The following is a 26,966-nucleotide window of genomic DNA, read 5'->3' as shown; positions in this document are numbered from 1 at the left end:
GCGGGAGAAGTGCCTCTCTTCCCTCCACGCAAGCTCCCTGCTGGCTTTCTGCGTCCGTAATTTATCGGAGCCGTTTTTCCCTCCGGCGTTCTCCCGCTACTTCTTTTCCCCTTTCCCCCCTTTTTTTCTTCCTCTATTTTATTTTTTTCTCTTTTTCCCGCTCGTTATTCGCCCCCCTCCCAATCTGTGCTGCCTCAATAGCCCTCATTATGCTGTGCTCAGTGGCCCGGTGTGTTCCCCGCCTCTGCTAGGCAGTGGCAGCATGGATGGTGCTCTTGTGACGACCTCTGCTGATGCTATCAGTCCACTGCGGATAGGCATGCTGAGTAATCCTGCTGTAAATGGGCGAGGACACGGACACACGGAAAATTAACCACAGCTTTCTGCGAGACCACAACTATGTGACTGAAGGTAACATAAATACTGCAATTTTTCTCTTCTTGCATTGCGTATTCTATGCTGGGAATGCACTGTCACGTTTGGAGATGTAGGCTGTTCCTTTTTTTTCCTTTTTTAAACAGGGGGGATTTCAGGGCGTTTTTTCTGTGGGATGTAGCAACAGAATCTGTCTGAATTCGCTGAATCCCAAAGACATTCTGTCATGCTACAGCAGTATATGAAAGTACACGGGCTGGAGAAGGTCTTGCATTGTGCTGAGTTTCTGCTAGTGAGGTGTGCAGCACCTGGCATTGAATGCTCAGTAGCTGCTGTATAGAAGATTGGAAGCACTTGATTACTGAAAAAAAAACAAACCAAAAAAGGTTTGAGAACACCAAAGTAAGAGAAATAATCTGTAAAGTTAACTGTTTGCTGGTGTAATGAAGGTTAGGCGTCTCATTTTGGTAATTATATCCTGAGCATTACAGACATTGCTCAGTTGATTGTTCCCTAGAGAACTGTATACACTTAGAAGGCATTTAGAAAGGATATGTAAGCATCATCTTTTGAAATGCTGCTTCTTTCTTTCTGTTCCCTGTGCAAGGTACATGAGAAAAGAAAAGGCACCTTCATTTTAAATCATTCAGTGACTTGTAGGTTATTACATAAAAAGGAATTTTCCTGCAGGTGACATACATGAAATGCTGAGGGAATTTACCTTGAGAACGTGAAATGGTTGGGTCAGGTACTGGTCTGTATTTCCTTGTCAGAAAGTTGGTTTAAGAGTAGGCCATTTTAAGATTGATTGAACAGGAGAAATGTGTTTGTAGATGCTTGACTTTGCAAATATATCTGTATGTGCAGTTTTAACAGCACTTTTCAGCAGCAGAAACAGTAACTCAATGTAGGCTTATATAATATGAACATACTTAACATCAGGGTCAACCAATACTCCTTGAGACACAGTCTCCAGATTCTGTCATCATTTGATCAATGCTCAGTCACTTAATACTCCCATGCTGCATCCTGAAACGTAATCAGCTGATGCTCTCTTGATTATTGATGATTTGAATTGTTTTAGATTGGAGAAAACAGTAGGATGAATTTTGTCATACCAGGACCACAAGGCAGATTTTTCAGAAGAAAAATTAAAAATGCTGTGTACTGTAACTGTTACCAGTGACTGGTGTAATTGCTTGCTAATCTTGCCTCTAGGACATTCTTTGCACTCTGGTTCATGTTTTGGTGCATTTTCAAATTTGTTTTGAAGTCTTGGTTAATTTTTTTTTTTGTTTGTTTTTTTTTGTTTTCAGAGTGATGAATGTTTATGTTTTGAGATGTGGTCACCTGTTTGAAGGAACTTTGTTGAAATTTGTAAATTCATGCCTTGGATTCTGCAGAATGCACAGTATAATTACTGCAGTGTACTTGATACATGGTGAATTTCAGATGTGCAGCAATGCTAAAAATTGAATTTTTAAGTCTCTGTGTTTTGTGGTCTGAGGAAAATAATTAATGGTGGATTTTTCAAATCCATATTCTCCTTTTATATGTCATGAGTGTTCTAAAAATAGATGGAAATTTTTAGTAGTTTTTGTGACACTGCTGGGGCAAGTGTTAGATTTTTCTAATGTTCTATCTTCACTTGATACTTGGATCATAAGGACTGGATGTTCTTCTCTCATTGCACATGGAGGGGCTTGTCTGAAATGGGTAAAAATATGATTTGAATATGAATGCTGACCTGTTTTATATTTTTCCTGTGATCAGAAGTCATCATGAAATATGTTGGCATCTATTCTTGAAATCTTCAGTAGCAAAATATTAGTTTTTCATCTTGGACTAGTGTAATTCTTGTTGAGAATGCAGAGTTTGTCAGGTGTAATAGAATTCTTCACAGCTGTTATATCTGACATGACATTGCCACACCTTTCAAAAGATCTTGCAAATCATGAGGGAATGGATTTTTCTGTGAAATTTTTCCAAGGAGACCTTCAGCTCAAAGAGGAGCATCATGAATGTTAATTTCTCATTGATACACTTTGTTTAAAATGCATAATGAATACATTAGTTAAAGTGGTGCTTTAAATGTGCTTTGTTCTTCTGTGGAATTTTGTACTTTTTTGTTTAAAGATTTGGCTCCATGAAGGAACTTTAAGACTTCTCAAGTGTGAAGGCCTGCAGTCCTTTCACAGGCCTTGTATTTGGTCCTGTGACATGTTAAGTGCAGTATGTAGCAACAACAGTAAGGCAGTAATGTGTTACCTTGTTGTACTTCTTTGGGGTCCAGTTCAAGTTTTTCTTTGGCTTTTGTAATCCACCATTTAAAATGAAGAAATGCTTTATGTGGTGTCCAGTGTATTAGAGAAGTTACCAATTCATTGTTGTTTGTGAATAACCAAAATTTTATCTCATTTTCAGAATTTTGAAGTCTTGGTAAGTGGTGTCCTCTGTCCTTGCTATTCCATGCAGCAGACTAAATTCATTTACAAAAGGAAATATTTCTAAGAACCCTTATATGTACTTTCTTCCTCTAAGTATTCATGAGGAAAGTAAAGCCAGCAGTAATCATGAAGATGTGGGTTAACTATAGCATTGCTTTACTTCTCTACCTGGTTTACTTTTTCAGTGATTTGAAAAAGCCCAAAGAGTCAAATGACATATGAATTCAGGGTATAGGAAAGCTGTGAGCCAAATCTCATTTGCTCTGCTCTCGCTAGTGGTCTGAAGGTGTTCCTAACAAAACTGCTTGCTTAGGCAAAGTCCAATTTCATCTCTTTGATAGGTCATTAATTTTGAACTTTGGGATTATCTATAATAAACGTGGCTTTACCGTGACTATGGAAAATTGAATTGGTTTTTAAATCTAACAATTTTTTCATTTGTTGTTACACTGTAACTGTTATACTATAATAGGCATTACAGACACACATATGACAACAGTGACTACCTGGCCCTGTTTCTCCTGTTCCATATGCACAACTACAGTGTGGCATTACAACAAACAGAACGTGAATAATTTTGTCATTTAAAGTCTTTAAAGTTTTGTTACGGTTGCACAAGGGAAAAAAGTGATTTAATTCCAGCTGCAATATACAGCAAATTTTTCAATGATCACTTTCAAAAGTAGCTTTTAAACAGTAGCTTTTAAAAGTAGCTTTTTAATTGGAGTTGTTTGTATGAGGAAAATAGAAAAGATCAGGTAAGACTTTTAAAGAAAGTGAGAAAAAATATCTGAGGCTTAGAAAATGTGAGCTGTGAGGAAAGATTGAACTTCTTTGCAAAGGTGATGAAACACTGGGATATATTGCCTAGGGAGCTTGTGTAATTTTTATCACTGAAGTTTTTAAAAGCAGGTGACATAGATGTCTGTAAGAAATGACATGGGGATAGCTGAGCCTCCCGTGGGGCAGAGGAATGGACTAGATGACCTCTGAGATCTGTTCAGGCTTGTGATTCATTGCAGAGCTGTGTTTTATCTTAATTGCCTTTTGCACCACAGCTGTGGGAACCAGTTGTCCAGGAGGTGTTGGGTCAGTAAAATGTGTTATTTCCACAGCAACTGCAGGAGCACTGAGGAGAGAGGAGAGGCACTGGAAGAGAAGATGGGTTGGATGGGAGAAACATGATCCTTCATTACTGTACAGACAGAGTCTGTTGGGGAGAGGGCAAGAAAATTGTGAGCTGGGGGAAGGAGGACAAAAGAGGCTTCTGTGCTTTAGCGGGCAGAGGATGTCCTTCAGTCCTAGAGTTCCCTTGATGTTACCTGTGCTTAAGATTAATGGTAGAACTGACAGGACTGCTCAGTACCTTGGGCTCGGCCACACAGGAGCTGATTCTGAGCAGTGAATTGCCTGCTGTGGTTGCTGTATTCCTGGTAGGGCAAAAAGTTGCTGGAATCAATGGTGCCACTCTCTTGCTCAACTGCCACCTGAATTCCATTACTCTGTATTGTTCTGATTTAACAATTAACAGAAGTAATGAACAAAATTCACTATTCCTGCCAAACTGTGTTGAAGGATGTGTTTCACCTCCGTGATTCCGAATTTATTTGGAGAAATTCTTCTCTGGTAGGTGAAGCATATTGCAGGTTGCATGCAGACAAGTCTAGCATATGAATTGATCCCTGCCTTTTTATGGAGTATCTCTGTTTTGGGAAGGAATAAAAAGATGTTTATACTTCCAGTTTTTCTGGAGAGACACAGGTTCCTCCCTGGTCTAGGCCTGCAAGTGCAGGTGGAGCCAGTGGAGTTGCACTGGTACAGTGGGGCAGAAGGTGACCTGCACTATCTAGACTTTTATATGGCCAAATTGTGCCATTTAGTTCCATATAGCTTCTGTGAAAAAGTTAATCACATTAATGTCCTCAAATATGATATTTGAAGAATTATGAGAGTTAACAGTGCAGTATAAAACATATCGAATCATAACCATGTGAAATGTTTATTATAGAGGAGAAAGGAACCCTTTTTTTCCTTAATAATTGTAAACTCCTCTGCAGATAATGAAAACAGATTTTGGGGCTTTTTTTTTTTTTTTTTGCCTTAACAAAAGAAGTTAGTATTTATCTCCTTCAGTAATCAAAATTAGAGGAAATTATCAATTTTCATCTGCCAAAAAGAAATTTATTTATGATCTTTTCTTTCATAAACATCTCAAATATAATTTGAATTAGACCTTAATACCTGAGGTGTTAATTGGATGAATATAGCAAACAAGTAACACTGCTGGCTCAGGCTCACCATTGGTCAGTCCACTGATTTCTCCTTATTAAGAAAAGTACAAGAGGTAGCTCTTCCTCTCAACCTCCAGCAATTCAGGATTTATGTTGTGAATATTGATGATTTTAATCTTTTTACAGAGCTAATTTAGAAACAGTTTCAGAATTACCCTGGAAATTATTGCTCATTCTTAGTGCAGTCTAAGTTACTTATTTTTTTCCTTGAGTTGAGGGTGAACAGGGGTAAACCTTGTTAAAGCATGACTTTGCCCCCTGTTAAACAGGATATAGTTGTGTCTTTCTCTGCATGGATTTGGTTCTTTTATTCACAGTGATATTCAGATGAATGTTGTGAGTAGCCTTGAAGATTTGGATTAATAAGGTTTATTCCATCCAAGTGATGTTGCTGGCTTTGTAATCTTTATTCATGCAGCTTAGTTGGGTGCAGCCGTGGAGGCAGAGCTGGAGTGCTGCTGTCACTCTGGCTTGCACTGCAGTCCTATCCCTTTGCTCACTCACCCAAACTTGCAGCTGGATGTGGGGTTCAGCATCCAGGAAAACCAAACATTGGTACTGCTTGAAGTGTGGATCTGCACAGCACAGATATTTAAGGCAATGTCTGTGTGGGTGACATGGGCCAGCAATTCTCTCCAACAAGCCCAGAAAAGGCAGGGTAGATTTAGCCAGAGTGAATTTGTGCTGTCAGCTTGCCATGTTGCAGCACCAGCTACACATTCAAAGTACTCCATTCATGCTACATTTATTAGGCTCATAATATTGTTCTCTCTATTTTGCTTGCCAAATGTACTTGATGAAGAAATCATAAATCAGGATTGGGGTTAGGGTGTTGATCCTAGGCTGGGCCTTTGGAGTTTCTCAGTTTGCTGTTCCCAGCATTCCCAAAGAGCAGAAGTGTGCTAGTGTTAACTTGTTCCTGCCTCCTCAGAAGAAGACCTGCCTCTTCAAGGAGCTTTAAGGACAGGTTGTTAGATCATCCTAAGAGGGCACTTCAAGCCACTCTGAGCTGCAGGAGATGTTTCAAAGGCATGTTTAACTTGGTTTGGATCTTCACTTGATGTCATGTTCTCCACATGGCACTGGTTATTCACCAGTGTCACATGTACCCTTAAAGCTTTACCAAGTGTGATTAGGCTGGGCTGCAATCTTCCTGTTTGCAAAGGAATAAATCTCTGATGCTGGATCAGTGATTTTGGTGGATTTCCCTTAGGGACTGATGCCAGCCTTGTCTCTCTTTGCATGCATATGTAATCAGCTGATGATCTTGCACTCACCATCTAAATAATAAATGTATTTGGTTGCTGTATAGTGCTAGAGGTCCTGGAGAAGTGAATAAGATGTATTAACAGAAGAAAAGGACCACATAGAACATTAGCTAAAGCCAAGCTCCTTCTGTGACAGTGACAAGAAGTCGCTGAACAAGTATGTTCTTTTCTTTCTGAAAAAGAACATACTTGCAGCAATCTGGAGCTTTTCCAGGTGCCAGCAGACTAGAAATATTATAAATATAAATGTTTATAGTATATTTAACTATATAGCTGTTATGTGTAATAGACTGAGCTACATATAAGCCTTAAAACTGGAAGTTCAGGACATGAATGTGCAATGTGTGTGTAAGATAAAACACAGGCATAGAAATATGATCCGTGCAAGCTCGCTGTGTCTGCCAGATTTTTTCTAATTGAAACTGACATTTTAAAAGTGTTGAATGATGTAAAAGTAAACAACATTGTGCAGGTAGAGTCATTGTCATTGTTCACATGGGAGAAGTTTATTTAGTGTATATATCATTATGAAAACTGTACTTAGCAGTATATTTTCTATATGTTTTCCGTGTAAACCTCAGGCATTTCAGCAATACATCATATATTTAAACAGTGAATTTAGAGAATGGTAGATATTGCTATTGTATCAGTTTAAAATGTGAAACACTATACAGTAACACTGAATATTTTATAATGGAGAAGAACTATCTTTTATTATAGCCATAAAAAGGTAATCCATCCTTACTGTTTATGTTGTATTACTACATCATTACTAGTTGTATCCTTGAAACTTTCCATCCACAGTTTATTTAATCACCCTTGTAAGGCTTTGTCTCAAGGACTATCTGCTAAGAGAATAGAAAGTATTTGCTGGCTAATCTCAGTGTAATTTCAGGCAAATTTCCCTGTAGCCAGGGAAAGGTAATAATCTCAGGAAATTAGATAAAGTTATTATGGGGACTTTTGGGATTTTTTTAAACAAGATTGGGTTTGAAATGAACTTCTAGCCATGTTGAGGCACTTTCCTGATGCACTTTTCTGTGCATGTTGTGTGCACTTGTAACACAAGATTATGCTGCACTCACTCTAGCTGTGTTGAGGCACTTTCCTGATCAACTATTTCCATAGTTCTCAGGTTAATGCTGAGTTTGCCCTTAGTCATGAGTGTGGTCTATTTTACTTGTTCCTGTTGAAAGTTTCCCAATTCTTTACCAAGAACAAAAGCCCCACTGAGCAAAGCATATCTCTTACCCTATATATGGTAAGAGAGTTTGTATTCTCAGGAGTGTTACCTTGCTGAAAAGCCCTTGTTCCTGTTTTTATTATTGCTTCAATGCAAATAAAAGCAGACTGTATTTTGCCAGTGAAAGACAAATAATAGAAATGTACATTAAGAGATTTGATTCCTAATAAAATCTCAGCATGACATGCCATGCAGTTCAGTGACTTCTGTGAATTATTAATATGACAGAGTTTGGGATCTGTATTATTTAATATAGCAGTCTTTGTTTCTTTCATCCATCTGTTAAAAAAAGAGAAGGATGCAAACATCTGTATTATAATGACATTTATGTGTTTTTACTTAGAGTACAGAAGAAAGTTAAAGACTAAGAGTTGGTTTATTATTCTTTAGTTCAACGCAAGTCTGATTAGAATTTAGTTACTGTTGCCATACTTCTTCCTGTCTGCAGTGCTTTTGTTGTTTCTGTGACTCAGGTGTTGCAAATAATCAGTGATTGTACAAGATAACATTATTTGCCTAAATTTTGAGGCTAATGCTGCCTTTGGTAGTGCTGTTTGCATTAAAGATAACCATAACCTGCTCTACCAGTTTCTGGGCCAGTTTCTAGTAGAAATAAAGATCATCCGAGTTTAATTGAAAATAAATTATTGTTTATTTCATTATCTCAGATTTTAATGACTCCATCTTATTTCTCCTTATTATAAGATATTAAATGAACATTTCAAATAGAAACAAAAAATAGTTTTCGAGCAATGAGCTGGTCACCAATTACCAGTAATTTATTTCTAGAATTTTATCCAGTCATGTATTGTTTGAGAGGTTTCAATTTATGATAGAACCTTGCACAAAGTCTTTAATAAGTGTATAACTGTAAATCAGAATCTGTCTGTTATTATTTCATAAATAATTTCTGACAGAATGTCTTTATTTCTACATTGTGCTGTGATAAAAAGAAAATTTCAACTAATAAATTCGATAATAATAACTTAGAAAAATTCAAGAAATTTTTAGGCATGGTGGACTGGTGAGTGTAGGCCTGAATTGACTGCCAAGGTAGCACATGAGAGTCTTCATCATGCTACGTGTTAATTTGACACCCTGCTTGATTTGATATCTTTTATTGCTGCTTGCAGATCTGTGATATGGGAATAACCAGTACAAGATGAAGTCAGATGTGTATTCTGTAGTCTTCTTTTGAATGGAAGATTTAGGTCAAGTATATTCTCTTTAATCAACAGTGAAGATCAAAGTGGAATTCACATATGCAGTCTCTTTGAAATAGGTAGATGTGAACTATTACATCTTACAGAATTTCCTGGAATGCTTTACTAAGAGTGAAGTAAAGTCTTATGGATGATGGTTATTCTCAGTGCTCAGGTACAATATGAATATACTTTTGTGCATGTTGTGTGCACTTGTAACACAGGAGTATGCTCCACTCACAGAAGGTTTGTGGATGACTGCTACTGCATGTTTCTGGTGTGCCTGTGTTCCTCCCAGCTGCTATGCTTGAAATGCGGATCTAGAAGTCCTGCAATGGCTGTGGAGAAGTTTCAGCAGTGGGAGGCAGTGGGATCTGAGCTGGTATGTAGGACACTGTCCTTCAAGTCCCATGTGATTCACAGACCTTTTGGTCTCTGTGTGACAGCACTGGTCAGGGGAGTGACACTTGTCTCTGACTGGGGCCAAACCTTCCTTCCACCATGGTGTGAGAAGCAAAGTCCTTGAGTTTCTGATTTTTGTCTGTGGTGGTGATGAGCTGCAAAAACTGTTTCCTTGAATGTTGTTATTCCTTGATTTTATTTTCCATTATTAAGTGTGACCTTGCTTGGTAGAGTAGACATTTCTGTGCTTCCACATGCATTTCAGAAAAATGAGGGAAATAGAGTACAGGCTTTCTGTGTTACTGTGTAAATGTTACAAGAGATGCTAGTTTTAAAACTAATGAGTTGCATTTGTTAGTAGTTATGGTGTTGAAAATCAGCCAACTATATTAAAATTTCAATATTTACTAGCTGCAAGAATTCATGCTACATCCCCATAAAGGGTTTTAGCTGCCCTAACTTAGAACTGTGGTGCAGAAATTACTGCTGAATGTGATTTGTACAAACAACCAGCTCTTTGTTGTGTTGATTTCCCCCAGCTTTTTTATTTAAAATTGTTTTATTGAAAAGATCTTTTACTTTTTCATACCTCCAAATTAATTTCAAGGCGTTTAAAGTTGAGGATTTGGTTTGAAATTGACATGGATGCCATTTTTGTCAGCAAATTGCCCATTCTCCAGAGGAATCTGTAGCCTGGGACTTCCCCATCTTTCCTTCCCTGCTGCTGTTGGAGCCACTCCCATGGCATGGGAAGTTTCGGAGCAGAGGGGAAGAGGCTCTGGTTAGCCCACCAATCTAGGCTTCTTCAGAAGATGTCAGCAAACTTGGCCTGGTTGACATTTGTCCCTTGCTGGCATGGAGGGAACCACCACAGCAGCCTGCTCCTGAGAGCACAGGGGTCTTGTGCTGGTGCAAATTTGCCATTTGCCACCAGAGTCCCATGGCTGCTCCCTGTGCCCTGCTCAGTGTGCACCAGTTTGGTCAGTGTGGTGAAGACCTCCAGAGGAGTGAAGCTTACTGCTGTGCTCCTTCAAAACCACCTTGTTATAAGGCTTTTGCAATATTTGTGCACAGCAGAAGGAAGGGAGGAAATGAAAATTATAAGTATATTGGAAAAATGTCTGACAGCTATCCTGGATGTACCTGGGAAATGGTGGTAATAGTAGTAATGTTAAATGTGAAAGAAGAAAGCTTTGATGCTTCTGCACTATAAATAATTACTAACAAAGGTGATTGCCAGTGTGGAGAGCTGTTTGCAGAGGGATTCATTTCTGATTGTTAAGTGTAAGTATATTTAGACAGAAAATTATTTTTGTTCCTGAAAGCCAGGGAGTTGTTGTAAATGGGAAGAATTAGCAGTCTGGATTCCACAGAGCAAACACCAGCCTGGTTATTACAGATGAGACTTGATGAATGTAGTTATATTCAGGTTAGCACAGGAAGCTATTCCTGTATTTTGCATTTTAATGACTGAACTCAATCAGTTTCTTTTTAGCAGTTGAATTTACGCACTTTTCTTGAAAAACTACTCAGTCTGGCAGTCTTCTTTTCTGAAATGTTGCAAATATTTCAAAGCCTTTAATGTCCCTCTTGCTAAGTCACCTTTGATCCTTAAAATCTTCATTGAGAAATTGGTGCATATGGGCACAGACATAATCTAACACAGTAATAGAATCCGGATAATTGAAGGTGAGGAAAGGAATAAAAAAGCTTGCCAGAGTCTCCTATGCTTTGCCTTTAGTGGTTTTGCACTGCAGTCCAGAAATTGACTCCATAATCTGAGATTTTATTGTGTAAGTAAAACCCTGCAGGATTTTGCAAGGCAAGATATATTAGGGAAATAGTGCCAATGTCTGGAAGTTTAAAATAAATACAAGTAGCTAAATGAGACTTGACTACATGTGACAGCAAGAGATACCTAAACATTTTAACTAGGGTATGCCATTATAGGTGGAACCTGACACTGGGAGAGCTGCACAGTTTAAGCAAACTTGAGGACAATTTTTTTTATATAAAAACAGTAACTTCATTAGTTTACATGTCCTGGACAAGGAACTTGTTAAAGTCTTGTTTTTTAGCTTGTAAGTGGTGGTTCTTGTGAGTTTATCTAAAGAGTCATTGGGTTTTTTTCTGTTCCTTGTTTTGTGCCCTGCTGAGAAACCTTCTGATGGAGCACAGAAAGATTTTCCTTTTTTCAAAAACTGCTTTTATGGATGGAAGCATGAACAGAGTTTATTGAAAGAGTTCAACAGTAGCACATCGGGCTAAAGTAGAGATGGGGTGAAACACCTGTTCATTTTCTTAAAAGCAGTAGTCCAACAGTTCCTTTTAACATTTCTTCAAATAAAACCCCCAGAGCTCATCCCTTCAGCTGTGGAACTACCCAGATAATTTCAATGGATTTCCATCTCTGTTTTCAAAACTAACTGCTTTAGAAACTGCCCACTGTGTATATTGTATTTCTGGAAAATAGCTGATTACTTATGCCTATATTAGATATTTAAGACAATAAATGTGATATAAGGCATGAGCTATAGTTTATGTGTATTTAAGATCTTTTAACTCACAGAATGCTGTCAGACTGGCTATCAGGTTGTCTTTTTTCCCCAGTCTGATTCTCAGATCCAGTAACATACCACGCTTGAAGAACTGAAAGAAGGCTACGTTGTTCAGTTCCTATAGGTCAGAATTTGGGCTGAATCTAAAATACATTTGTTCTCCTAGACAGCTGACATGTGGTCAATACTGGAAATTATGTAAGAGAGCATGAATATTTTTGGACTAAGTACCTCACAGGAATAATTAACATTTTCCCTGGGTTCACACAGTCTTCTACCCAGGCAACAGATGGGTAACCTTAGCTCTTAAACCTAATGGTCTGTCTTGAAGTTCCTTTTCATCTGCTTCTGGTATGTGTCTTCATACTGCTAAAGTTCCTTTGATTTCCTTTTGGCCACTTGCCAGAACATCTTCTAATTCCTTTTGTGAAATTTCCATGCCAGCTTTAATTCCTGCCAGAAGGCAACTGTTGCATCTCTCTTCAAACAGGACCCTAAAGCTTTAAATTCTCAGAATTTCTCTCTCTGGAAGTAATACTCCCTGCTCAGACTTCAGAGACATCAAGAATATGTAGATCCAAGCCCTGCTGGGGAGAGAAATAAGGACACAGAATTCCTTCCCTGACTACAATTATTCTGTTTCCATTTGCTGCTTGACTTGATTGCAGTGATACTTGGCTTTTATCTGCAGTGCTTGCTACTGTTTGAGTTCCAGGAATCTTTACTTAAGAAAAAGGGGAGTCCAGCCAAAACCACAACTTGTTTGGTACTCTTTGCCAAGTTCTTTCTGCTCTCTGTGTGTATATCCATTGAATCTTGTGAGGGAAAGACCTGGAAGTGTCACTTAGTACTGTTCTTTTACTGTCATTAAGGGACACAAATGTGACTCAAAATCATCTTGGACCTGATTAATTGATCTGTAGATGACCCTCAGGTGCACAGGGAAGGTCTCTCTTAAATTTGAAGGGTCCCTTCTTCTGCACCATTTTACTGAAAATGAGTTTTTTTGGGGGAAGTCTGGCAGTCTTCTTGGTTAAGATCCCAGTTAAATATATTAATATCAACAGACCTGGTTGAAGGACAGGGTCAGGATTTTATCATGTTATGATAAGGGAAAAGCTAATGGCATTTTCTCTTTGTTATTACTCACACCTAAAGGTGAGGGTGGCTGAGGTTCTTGTTAATAGATCTCTTGCAGCAGATTAGAATGAAATGACGCTTTTTAATATAAATTATATTTATGTAGGGATTATTTTAGAATAATGGGTTTGCCATGGAAATGAGATATGTAGCTATTTTGGTTATTATCTATCTGTAGTAATATAACAGTACAAAAGTATGAATTTACCACTTCAGAAAATACATAAGGGAAAGAAAGAAAGAATGAGAAGAAAAGATAAGAGTAGATAGTGGAGAGGAAAGATATCACCACCCATTTATCAAGGAGACTTGATTGTTGTTATTTGGTGTCTGTTGGTTGAAGTGATGATCTCCGTCTTGATGAGCTGGGAGTGGGGGAAACCCCGAAAACACAAAGTTCAATGGGTTAATAAATGTTCATGTTTATGTCAGACATCTCTCCCTTACTGGGAGGGTTTGTTCTGCACTCTCTGATGTAACACTATGGATCACATACAGTCCTCTGGTGGAAGGCTCCAAAAATTAGGCAGGTGCCACTCTGGAGATCTTTGATGGTTTATGACACATCCAAAGGCATGGCAGCTGCCTCTCATGACAGAGTGGTTGAGCCAGTTGTGCCCCATCAGAAGGAACGAAAACCTTCAGGCCTGTGTGTGAATGCCCTGGTCCTTCCCCAGTGAGAAATTGTACAACTGAGCCTGTTATCTAAGGGTGACAAAAAGCATTACCTGACCTCTGCTTCTTACCTGCCTTCTCCCTCACATGGCTCAAACCCCAGCTTGTGCCTCTGCTGGTGAGTGCTACCCCCTCTGCCCCTGGGCTGTGACCTTGCAAACCCAACCTCAGCAAAGCACCCACTGCTATTGCAAATGGTAGATTGAGTCACTAACCATTAACATTTCAGTCCCCCATGCCATCCTGCTGTAGAAATGGTAGTGACTAAATTGCAGAAATTTTTATTTTAATTTTATTTTTTTTTACTCTAGTAAGTTTAAAAAAACTGAAATGCGCTACCTAGGTTTGTTAGGACACTAAGGTTACTGTACATGTTTCTGTTAAACAGCAGCAACATCATCTTTAATATCCTGACAGGTTTTTAACAGCCTTTGTGTAATTGTGACTTAGTGTCTAACGAAGTCTATTGAGAACCTGGCACTGGCTGGAGCAGGACTGGATCCAGGTGCATGGCTTTGCGTGGCTGTACTCTATGTACATATTGTAAGTCCAGACAAATGTATGTATGTAGATACAAACCACTTTTTTTTTTTTTTTTTTTTGTGTTTTGAGTAATGATTTTAATCTTATAGTCTCACGGAATGGCTTGGGTTGGAAGAGACCTTAAAGACACCTTCCACTAGACCAGGTTGTTCAAAGCCCCATCCAGCCTGGCCTTCAACACTTGTTCCAGTGTCTTACCTCCACATCTATTGTGCCTCTATAACATCTATTCATGTGTCTTAATCTCTGCATCTGTTTGTGCTACTTTGTGCAGTAACCTTAGTTACTTTCGTCTTCACTCTACATTGTATACATTATATAGTGTGGGGATGTAGTTTATAACCCCTGGTACTGGAAGAGGTTTTTTTGAAGACTTTATCCCTGTGCTCACCAAAAACCTTTCTGGAAACTGAGTGGGCTGAATCTTCAGAGATTCAACACCATTGCTGGCTTTGTTTTTAGGACAGCAGTAGGTAAAGATGAAAATGTGGCTGGACTCCATCTACCATATTCAGAATTATTAGAATCTACAAAGCTTATATTTTCCTACTGCTATCAGGAAATATAAGTACATTCTGCAGTTTAGCACAAAAATTTCTGGGAGCTAAAATTATGTGGATTTGTTACTTTTCTTAGGATTTACTGCAATTCTGTTCCTCATTAAACCATATGCTGTCCTTTAACCAAAGGAACAGATTTTCTGTAGCTACTGTAGCTATTTAGTTATAATTTTTTTCATTTGCATAATGAGTTAGGAAATCTACTTGGAAATTCTCATGCATAGTATGATTTATTAAATTTAAGGTTAAAATCGGGGTTAAAATTATCCAGTTGAAAACTGTGACCTTAATACTGTCTTTGCAAGTTTCCTTAGGAGCTTAATGCATTCAGATTTATAGTAACTTGAGTACAGCCCATTTGTTTTTCTTTGACTCATTTGTCTGCTATATGATTTACTCATGCTGCATATTGTTTTCTTTTAAATACTGTTAAGTCTTTGCTTGAAGCAAAACTGCTCTCCAGATTTTCTCTTGGAGGTAATTTGCTCCAGGCTACTTTTTAACTTTCTGAAATGTAAAGTAGTTGCAGTTCAGGTTTTAATTGTATGTCTTTCTCTCCTTTTCAAGAATATGCTACCTGGACACATCACTTTGTTATTTAAAGGGCTGATAAATGTGTCTAAGTTGTATTAATTTATGTGGCAATAGAATTCAAATTAATGCTAACCAGAGCATCTTTAAATGCATGAGTAGTATGAAAGGTATAATTAAATCTCTCTGAAAAAAATTACAGGATATTTCATGAATGTCAGTAACATAGTTTTAGCCCTTAAATAATTTTTCTTTGCTAATTTTTCTTTTACTACTATAACCTTAAAAATGTGTGTCTTAAGAAAACAGTAATTTTTCCCTTCATTTGCCCATTTGGGTTTATGCTAATTTGTTAGCTTCATATTATCCTCCTAAATTATGCTTTTTCAGATTCCAGAAAGTTCACAGTGTCATAATGAGAGAGAGGTGTTTTTGAGCTATGTGCAGAACATTTAGGGAAACACTTAAGCTGATGAGGAGACTTTCTGTAGCTGGTGATTCCTGTTAAGAGCATCCCAGAGCTCCTTGGTTGAGGACAAACCTGAAAGATTAACCCACTATAAAGGAACAGACTATGGCTGAAGAATTTGCACCGTGGAATTTTTTGGAAGAAAAACTGTGTGCCGTGTGCAGAATTATTCTCTTCAATTAATCAGTCTTAAAAAAATGGTTAACTGCATCATAACCTGGTTCAGTCACTTGTGGAAGAGAGTTGAACTCTTGCTCACTGCTCAACGTGTAGCCCCATTAGGGGTGAGTGGAGCATGATTTCCCTTTCTTCTGGCCACTTCCTTCCTAGTGGGTCAGATGGGCCAGCAGGTGGTTTGTTGATGTCAAGCCACTGTTGGCTGTATTTCGCCTAGCATCCAGGATGACCACAGCTTCTTTCCAGACAGATCCTTTTCTGCCAGATGTCTGGAGCTCTTCTGTTCTGAGTGCAGAATTTTTCACTTCTTGCTGAACCTCCTGAAGTTGCTCAGAGTCTATACAGATTTTTTTTTTTGGCCATTTCTTGCCTTCCCTTAGTTTGTAACTTGGAAGTGAAGCACTGAGTTTGTAGTGTTAGTAATCACTGTGGATGTTTTAGATGTTTTGCAGTCTACAGTGCACAGTGAATATACCCTAAGCTTGGCTGGCACCAGAGTCAATTTTCTGTATGTTTTTTTCATGAATCAGTGTATGTTTTTGGCTACCACCAGCTGCCAAGATTGTTTGAAGTATACCAAGTAGCCTTAGGCATTTCTGATTTAAGAAATACTTGTTGATTCTTTTCTTAGTGAGAAAGATGGCATTTTAATCTGATAACTCAAATAGCAATGGTGGAAATTACATTTAGTGCGCAGTGGACTTGAAAGAAATCAATATTCTTTTTAGCTTGCATTAAAAAAAAATCATAGGTTCTTAGCAAAACCATACCATGCAGTATATTGAAACTGCCATTTTCCTTTCTCCGTGGAGACTGTCGATTAAAGTTCAAGTACCAGCAGTATAATTTCTGGATGTTGGGATTTAAGTATGGGCTCTGAAACAGTGATGACTGACATGATTCAGCTGTAGGTTTTATTTATTTCACCAGCTGTAAGTTGGTTGAAGAGACCCAGGTGGGACTACAGTCCTCTCACACCTGCAGGGAATGGGAAAGGTTATGTGCAACCACCACCTGAATATTCTCACTTGGGAATCCACTGCTGCAGCCATAGATGCATGGATTCATTCATGTAAAGGCCCACAAAATGTACTGCTCACCATTTCTTTTTCCAAGTCATGGAGATTGAAAAATGAAGAAAACCCACCTTTCAAAGGGAAGATGAACTGTAGAAAAACCAATGATTTCTATAGGACTCACAGGAAAATTTCTGATGGAGGTGATAAGTCAGTCTGGGAGTTGTATTGGTTCTTATATGCATGATAGATTCTGCATAAGATTTAAACACAGAGGGAGAAGAGGTGTTCTAGCTTGGATTTGGTGGAAGGATGCATATTCATCCTAAAAAGAGCTTTCTTCATGGGAGAGCTTTCTGTTTGAATTGGACTAATCTCTGAATGTATTTTTCTTGAGACAAAGTTGTTCTCTTTTTTTTTTTATTACATTAATTAATCTCCCCGACAGTGAAAGTGATCCTACCTATTAGAAATATCCCATATGGTTAAAGTGCCTCTTGAAGTGCTTGGTGTACATAGGTCAATGTAGATTGTAGGAGGCTGGAGAACAGTAATTTGTGGGGAGAAAATCAGGATGATGTAAACAAAGGAAAGGCTTTTTGAAGCATTTAAGCATAAGGTATTTGTATTTGAACACTTAAGACTTGTTTTTGAAATAAATGTATGGTGCCCTCAAAGTGTGAAAACCATGGCATGGATATCTTTGTAGATTACTAAAGAAACCAAAATCCACACTGTGACCAATCGAGCTCTTGCTTTCAGTTTTAGAGGTTCCCCTCCCCACACTTTTAGCATTTACCAGTTTGCATTTCAGGGAGAGTAGATGAATTAGAATTTCTAGTCCTTTCAATGATTATTAGAAGATATTGCCAAATATTTCAAAGTATTTGAAATCTTTTCTCTGGAGATCTGATCAGTGCTATCAATGCATTGTTACTGTAATATCTAGATTATCCATGTGTCATGACCTTCTGGGGACTCTGAGAGGGCTTTAGGCAACACATAAAACCTAAGGTTGTCAGCTTCTTCTCATTTTGCTTCTTTCTGATACTTATTGTTTTTGTCACATGAAGAAGAGGAGCAGATTTATTAAAATTCCTGTTAATGCTGAGAATAATCACTCTCTTAGAAGGTGAACAGGACATTGATCTGTAGTGCCCAGAACAGAATTAATTGATCATCTTTATTTGAGCCAACCTGCTGTATCTTATTTTATAATTAAATAAACTGGATTTATTAAATATCATATTATATATGTGACCAGTTGTCATTATTTCTCTTGGAGATTTATTTCAAATATTTTGGAAAAGTCTGTTTATAGTCATAGCTCACAGACAGCTATAATTATACTGCAATTAGCAGATATTGAGAGATACAAACTGTTTCATTGCTTTGAATGGGTTAGTGTGTTGGAAACTGGGAACTTTAGAGAAAAAAGTATGCAGTTGCAAATTAAAAAAGAAGAAAACAGGCTGTCTGGATTTTTTTAAGTGATTGATGCATGAGTCTGTTTTGCCCAAATGAGAAGTGAACAATTCTATTTACCCCTACATTTACTCTTCACTTGAAGTAATAGATGTAGTACATGTGTGGGGGGGGTTTTGGGATTAGGTTTTTTTTTTCCTTAGTAGAGTTGTTCTGCTATATTATAATCATGTTTTTCTTGTCTTGCTTTCCATGCTTTTCAGCAGTTCTGAATTATGTATAAACCTCACACTTGTAGGCTTTGTCTTGTCTTTCAATTCACTTGCAAGATTAACGTTGCTGTTGACCAAAGTTAAGCAAATGCAGTGAAGGCTGATATTTTTCCAATTAATTATTGGAAATTGTTCCTGCCTGTGAACATCAGTATTCAGTGCACACTCATACCAGAAAAAAAAGTGGTTGGTCATTAGCTTCCAGTCCTTGGTGTCTAAACTTGACATTTCCTCAAAGAAAAAAACCCAAACATCACAGCACTTCTAAAAGATACAGGGATCACTTTTGGAACAAACACACTTGTTTTAGTAGGGCTTTAAAGAGTTGGTTTGGAAATTGAAAAAACATTGCATTCATCACCACACTCAAAAGAATTATTTATTCATGTGTTTCAGATAGAGTTATTTTTGTCTCTCTCTTTCTAATGGACTGTGCTTTGGGATATACAAATGTATATGAATGTGTATGTATATGTAGTATGAATGTGTCATACTAAAAACTGGTGGCTGAAAACTGTTGTCCCAGCTGGAAACCATGAGAGCCATGGGAAGTTTCCTTTTCTCCTTTAGAAAAGAAAAAGGTCTTTGTTAGGATTGATTCTTGTGGTAAGCCTGTGTAGATTAATGTGGAAGTAAAATAAAGTGTCTCTATGGAATGGGTTGGACAGGAGAAGCAAAATAACTGTTCCTCTATTAGGTAATTCATATAGTAATGGTTTCTGGAAAGGAAATACATAAAGAGCAGAAAATGCCATTTTGGAAAGGAAGTAGAAGGGAGAGCTACACAATGGTTATTTGTTCATGTCAGAGTTGAGAGATTAGGTTAAATATGATTTCCTTAATTATTTTGTTTAGGCAGTCTCATTATGTTGGTTCTCAATGACCATATCTCAGCTTGCTACATAGGAAACTGGCAAGAGCATCTTCAGCTCATGAACCAAAGAATCCAGCTTGCTGCAAACGGAGCTCCAAGCAAGATGTGAGTGTAATCCAAATACTTCTGTAGGAACTGGGAGTTCTTCACCACACCCCAAAATGTACTTGCTCAAATCAGACATTTTCAAATTAATTTCTTTTTCCGTCACTTGTAATGTGGAAGGTGCTGTCTGACAGCCCTGGAAATTAAGTCGTCTATTTCTCCACAGGACAGGTATAGCAAGGGCAGCAGCAATGCAAGCTTCCCCACACTGTCCTGCCAATGTTCCTCAGCCCAGTTCTGAAGAAGTCACTTCTGGAGGTGAGTGGGTGGAAGAGCCTCTCTGCAGAGGCTGCTGCAGGGCAGCGGTTCCTGCAGGATGGGCTGTTGGATGGAGGCTGGCCCCTTGTCTCGAGTGAACCACCAGTCTTTAACAGATAATCACTTTATGTATCACAAAGCAGCATGGGCTGGATTCGTTGAGGGTGCATTCTTCTGCTTGACTGTTACCACATTTTGATATTTCTTTGTGGCTGGATGGCACCTGTACATTTTCTTTTTGCACTGTTTTGTTGTTCAAGGCTTTGTCAATGCTTTGTGTACACGTCTCAGAAGTGGCATGTGAATAGCTGAATGCAGCCTCGTTGTAAATGTGGCACACAAAAGCAGTTACTGGTGGCAGCCGTGTGTGCAAGAGGAGCTGTAGGGCACTAGACCAAGAGGCATGCTTTGAAATGCACCAGATAAGAAAGTGTATGTTGGTTTCCAGTATCTAAATGAATGATTAGGTTTCTGTTGCAAGGCCATATCTTAACCATTTCTCTTTACATAATTACTATGTAATTTAGATATTAACATCAATTAAGCTGGTAAACTAATGTTCTTTTTTAGATTATTTTACAATTAATGAATTCTGTCTATCTAAAGCTAGACATGCAGCATTCTACACTATATGAAAATAAAGAGTGTGTATTGCAGTTACAATAGGTAGTCATCCAAACCAGAAATATGTGATAAATTATGTGAGAGGAATTAATGACTGATGCAGGTTTTCAGAACAACAATAAAGTGTGCTTACCCCTTTGGCAAATTAATTCCGCTATACATTCCTGGAGTTACTTAAGCACTAAATTCTTCAAATACAGTGAGAAGTGTTCTGTTTTCAGCCAAATTTACATCTCTTCAACATTGAAATAAATCTGAGAAAATGGGAAACAAAGGCTTAGCAAGGCTGTTAGGTCATGGTGAATTACTTTTCTAGTTTCAAATGCTGTGTGAAGGATTTGCAATGCCTTGATTGTAATTTGTAGTTGAGACCCTTAAGTCTGTTTAACTCTGTTTCTATGGCTGTTTGTAAACAGGAGTGATAGCAAGAGACCATAGTACAATTCAATAATTGTATAAATTTAGCACTGTTCCTGTTTCCATGAGGTCATAGAGTAAGAAGAGTTAATTTTCCTACTCAAAGTAGACTTGCTGAAGAGATTTCTTAATTTTTTAACTTTAAAGTATATGAATCAGAATAGTATTAATTCCATATACAGCTAAAACAATTTCTGACTTTTACATTTTTAATAAAAATTTATCAGGTAGCAGGGGCTATGGACTTCTGTTCATAATTAAAATTAATGACAAAGTCCTGTTGAGAAGCCATTTGAGACCGATCCATAAAGTGGAAAACAGTTTGAGGATCCTTGTCATGAGAATACGTGGCATTAGGACATTTGCTAATAATAAACAAGTAAGTCACCTTGTTTAATGTTTGTATGGTGCCAATAAATCATGTGGATTTGATTTTTTTCAGCTCTTTTGAACACAGTGCAGAGTGCTAATCTCTCACTGATGTTGACAAAGTTGTAGAGAGGTCCAGAGTTGGACCTCTATGCCATGTAAACCTTTGAAGATAACTATATACCTTGTAGCAATTAAACCTTTTTTATAATAGACATTATTTTAAATTCAGGTACAAAAATACGTTTTTAGGACAAACACAAGAATGGTCATAGAGACTGTTTCTTCACACAGTATTTATTCAGACCACATATTCATCTGTCTCTGCGTCTGCTTTCTGTGAATACTAATTAATACAGAGTCTGATTTTTTTCTGCATATTTACATTGAATAGTGGTGTTCTAAAGGAGCACACGTGTAACCATCATACGGCCCAGAGCATCCAGAGCTCCCTCATCCTGCAGTCCTAACTTACACAAATCTTTTGTTTCTGTGGGACTACTTGCATGGGAAGAGGCTTTGCATTATGTTCATACTTACAGATCCCTATCTGAAAAGCTTCAACAATAACTTTATCAACTTGTCTTTACCTCCAGTTGTACCCTAGTGATTGTACAGCCTCTCAGAGCTTCTGCCCAGGGACCGGGAGTGGAGGAAGGTTAAACCGGTCTTTCAAGAATGTATATCAATATTTTCCTGAAGATACAGTAAATTGGTTTGGGGCTTCAGGCTCAATTTACAAACTCTTTTTTTTCCACCAACCACTAGATACCAGAGAGAATTTAAGGTACATAGTCAGAATTTTGGATCAAGTGTCAGAAACAGAGGCTGCAAAACAAGGAATAAGAAACGCTTTAGGTTCATATTGAATAATGTGTGGTCTTTGCACAGGTGGGAAACCTCCATGCTAAAATGTTGTTCCTTTTTTGACTTTCTATCTGATCTGTGTTTATAATAGATCCAGGAAGGACTTTGCTTATTCTCAGTCTTCTGGAGATACTTCTTGAAAAGCATTTCTCTAGCAGGTTTGGAGTTAGGGTGAAGTACGTTGTTCTGTCTGTGATGATCTGGAAGGAGCTGTGTAATCTTAGATTGTTTAAAAGGAAGTGTTTATTTGAGGCACCTAGAAATTACTGCGATACAGCAGGAGGAAATGCCTTCTAATCAAAGCTTTGTGCCCCTGGCATGTGTAAGTAAAAGGAAGAATAAAATCCCAAAGCTATCAGAAATGAAATCTCATTGCTCAACTATCAGGCCGTGCAGCTGGTTTCACAGACTTATCACATGGTTATCACAGGCTTCTGTCACGTTACTGTTTGGAATTATTGGGACTGTAGGAAGGAATGTGTCACTTGTCTCTCTAGGTTTCATGAAGGACTAAGTTTGTACTGTCCTTTAGTCTTTAGGTTCACAGTTTTAGTCCAGCAGTTTGTGACAAGATCCCATTAGCAATGACCAGCTGCATAACAGAGGATATGAAAAATGCTTGGTTTTAAATTTGTTTAGTATTCTACAGCAATGCTATGGCATCTGTAAAGGTTAAAGTCTTGCCACACATGGAACTCATTGCAGAACCGTTGCTGTGAGCTCTTACAGGGCAGGGAATGCATTTTTCTGTGCACACATAAAGCCAACTCTCCCTACATCTTTGGGTATTCCTGTGGTGCAGGTAATTCATATTTATAGCAGGCTCAGTGCAAGGAAAAAACAAACAAGTAGTTCTCCAAGTCCCACAATAACTATTTCACCCATTTAATTATTTTCTTTTGAGTGCCTAGAAAATTTAGGCCTACTGAAATTGCTTTTGAGAGTGTCACCTTTAATTTTGTAACAGAGTATTTGAACTCAGATGTTGAAAACAGTTCAGCCAGAAGAAATGCTGCTTACACAGGATGAGACATGCAGACTAAAAATGAAAAGGTGATGCAGAATGTAAATCTTCTTTGAGGAGCCTTATGAGAATGCCATCTAGTTATCATAATGACAACATAGGTAACCATCATTCCATAAAATCCTGACTCACAAATGAGCTGGGGTTTCACAAAGTCAAGCTGTAAGATCGACTACAGAATCCCATGGTTTTTGTTTTTGTCATTCTTCAATTTCTAGGAACTCTGATGAGACCTAACAGCTGTAGAGCATTGAAGCTGATGAAATCTAAATTTTCCATAAGTTTTTTTTACTTTAGTATGCAGCAAATGAAAGATTAGCAGAGTAAATACAGAGACTCTAGAATTGTGAGATTTTCTGGGGCAAAAGGGTTTTTTTGCACTTAAATACTATTTGCAGTTGCTTTCTTAGTCCCATCTACTGTATATTTGGAGTTGATAGTGAATTTCTCCTGCACTTAAATGGCTGTTGTGCCAGGAGGCTGTGGATTTTTGAATGTTTTCTTTTGCTCTAGGCTCTTATAGGGAGATGAGGCAAATTAGGAAATATGTTCTTTTATAAAGAATACTTAAGAACATGCTTCAGGAAAAAGAGAACTTAATTTGTTTTAAAGGACAGATGCATCTTAAAAGGCGCTTACATTTAAATCAATCCCTTAATTTTTATTAATCTGTAATGGAAAAAAAACCCCAGTGATTAAAATCTCAGGAAACTGATTTGAATTTACAAGCCGAGTTGTTAGGTGAAATTTAGAGGTTTTGCTGTAACAATCTGTCAGATCCTATCTGTGTATTAAGTGCTGAATGACCTTGTGCCATTTATATTGCTCTGTGGTTTGTCAAAAGAAAAAGAGCTTGATTTGATAATTAAGTAGGAGAGAATGAAAAAATGTATTCTGCCAGTTTGTTACAGGTTGGGAGAGCAATGTCCTGTTTGTTCTTTATGATGGAAGCAGTGGAGATAACTTAAGAATCACGTTTATTCTGGATAGCAATTGCTTTTTTAAAATTTTTTTTTTTAATTTTGAGGGGGGTTTTTTGTTTGTTTGTGTGGGGGTTTTTTAAGGTTTTTTTTTTGTTGTTGTTGTGGGTTTTTTTTTTGTTTTTTTTTTTTTTGCTAGTGTTTACACCAACATTGTTGGTTTTTGACAAAGGAGTCTCTTTGCTAGTTTACTTAATTTTGTAAGAGTGCTGGAGTGAAGGCTGCCTATCTATGTCAGGTAGAACACCATGAGACAGTGTTCTTTAAACTCCAGAACTATGAAAAAACATTCAGAAGAATTGATGTGTAATTGGAAAGGAAACTTTAATTGTAAATAGATTGTTGGCATTGTGTTTCTCTTAGGATTTTGGGTAGGTATTATTTTTGTTTATTTTAATTTAGGTTTGGCTGTCAAGTTCTGAATGGTTAGGAAGAACTTTAAGGTCTTTTTGGACGTAATTGATTCAGTATTGTCTCCTGCCCCAGTCCTGCCTGGTGGCTGATGTGTTGTGCTGTCCCCAGTGGTGCAGAGAATACTGAGAGACCTTTGGGAGCCCTGTAGGATGGGTGCTGCTGGATTAATGCTGATCTGCTCTTTCCTTCCCAACCCTGCTTTCTTCTGCATCTCTCTCCCCGTAAAATATCCTCTTGGCTAAATGCTTGTGCAGAGGAAAACTGTTGTTGTGGCCTGTGTACTTTGCCTTTCCTGGTTTTACAGCTGACCGTGCAGTGACTGTGACGAGTGCACTGAGTTTGCTGCTTCTACCCTGGAACCTGTTAGTAAGTTTATGGGGATTTCTTGTGTGGAGAAATCTCCTTTGCTGGGGTTAGTGCAAATAGGTGTTTTCTTGTAACTTGGACTGGAATCTGACACAACTTCTGAGCAGATCTCATGCTGATTTTGAGCTGAACACTTCCCAAAGCAAAGGAAGCTGGGAAGCAATTTGAGTTGAGCCTTGCCTGCAAGTAATAACATTTTTTAATCTGTAGTGCTGCTGGTTTCACACCGCATACAGATAATAATGATACAGATCATTATTTTATAGTGCCTTCCTAATGATGGTATTTTTCTTCCTAATATTTATACTCTTTGCTGGTGCTATTAGCTTGGTTACATAGAGTCTGGGTGCTGAAACTGCTAAGAGATGAGACTGTGTCAAAGAGGTCTATTCCACACATTGATCCTGCCCTTGACTTCCCTTCACAGGAACAGGATATGAATGAAGAAAATGCTACTGTGCTAATGTTAGATACAGATACTTTCTCTCATGTACTTTACATGAAATGTCCTCTCTGTTCACAGGATTAATTTTGTAGTACTGATGAGCAAAAGAAGCAGCTGAACTGATGTTTCAGGCATTTGGCTGTGGAACTGCATGGAAATGGGAGTGGAGGAGTGTCTGATACCAACAAACCAGGAAAAGCCATCATAAAACAAGCCTAAACCTCTTCCATCCTGGTGAGATTTATAAATGGTGTCAGTAAGGACATCTACTTCTCACCTGACTGGGGCTTGCAGGTTAGAATTTTCCTTGCAGAAGAGGAACTTGTTTTACATTGCTTACAGACAGTGTGTCACCAGTGCCACTGTCCTTCATCTGGACAGCCAAATATGCCTTTCTTTCTTTCTTTCCATGAGCCAAGTAAACATAAAACCGAAACTGAAGATTTGATGATAGGGGAAAAACCTCTGTTGTTGCTCACTCTTAAAAAAGATCTGGTACTGTGCTAGAGGGCAGAGAGCACTGTGGTATCAAATCAAACATTTCACTGAAGTCAATATTGCTAATTTCAAGTGAATGTTTCCATGGGCTGTGTCTAAGACCAAGTATAATCTAAATGTTAGATGTCACTTAAAAGTATGTGATGAATAGTGGGATAGAGACAGAGATGCATGGTGGGAAGAGAAGGCTTTAATAGGAAAACTGTAGGGTGTGCTCATTTATGATCACCATACTCTTTGTCCAGTACCATAGAGGGAGAAAATCCTAATCATGCCAAGAGGTGAACAGCTGTTGCCCTTCTGTACAAGCTGGTGCCTTCAAGGGTGCATTTACAGAAAAATAGAACTGGGAGCATGGAATGGGTGCACATAACAGGAGAGCCTAAGCCAATTAATCTCTAACTTTGCTATATGTATATATGTTCATATATGCAATATGTATCTATGTACATACATGTGAAGGGTGTATATCTATGTATTTGTAGTATATGATTTTTTTTTTCAAATCAGAATAAGGTTTTGCATTTAATTTTAAATGTTTTTTCTTTGATCTGCCTCTTTAAATGTGATTGAGGGAAGCAGAATGTTCTCTTATTGGAACATAAGCAGCTCTGCTATGCACGTCTATTTTGAATGCTTTGGGATTGTTATGTGTTTTTATTGTAATAAGTTAAATAAATAGACCTGTATCAGCAATTTTGAGGATATGAGCTTAGTGTGCAAACATCTGTTGTATGTATTTGATGTGTCCCCCTGCCTTTCCAGTAAGCCTTTTGAGATGTATCTTTTCAGTATAGTTATCCTGCAGTGCTTGATAATGCTGACCATGGTTCTGTGATGACAAGCATAATATTTTGAACAAATTTCTAAAAGATAATTTTCTAAAAGAGAAATTCTTTTATCTGTTCAGTTTTTATCTTCTCTTTCCATGTAGCTTCTCTGTGTCTCTTCTGGTGCTTCTATTTTGAGGACTCCACAGAAGAAAAAACCTGGTAGACTAACATCTTAAATATTGCTTGTGGTAGCTTCTACTGTTTGAAGTTTTTGAGGATAGGGAAAGACTTGGCAATACCTGAGTGTGCACATGAACGATTTCCTACCCCTGTTCTTGCTGGCAGATGGTCCTTGAAG

General features: G+C 37.9%; 1 protein-coding gene across 1 annotated transcript in view; it reads left to right on the top strand.

Annotated features, from left to right (window-relative positions):
• The first annotated feature begins 316 nt into the window (after positions 1–316).
• The window catches only part of PPP2R2C (protein phosphatase 2 regulatory subunit Bgamma), a 134,532-nt gene continuing 107,882 nt past the window's right edge, over positions 317–26,966 (top strand). Inside the window, exon 1 of the mRNA XM_041402806.1 lies at positions 317–411. Within this exon, the coding sequence (XP_041258740.1) occupies positions 342–411 (70 nt within the window). The 5' untranslated portion in view covers positions 317–341. The remainder of the gene's footprint in view (positions 412–26,966) is intronic.

This window comes from Onychostruthus taczanowskii, unplaced genomic scaffold (assembly GCF_017590055.1).
Source record: "Onychostruthus taczanowskii isolate IOZ18803 unplaced genomic scaffold, ASM1759005v1 scaffold2, whole genome shotgun sequence".
In the NCBI taxonomy this organism is placed as follows: domain Eukaryota; kingdom Metazoa; phylum Chordata; class Aves; order Passeriformes; family Passeridae; genus Onychostruthus; species Onychostruthus taczanowskii.
Note: the sequence above shows the minus strand (reverse complement) of the source record. Positions and strands in the feature narration are given on the sequence as shown.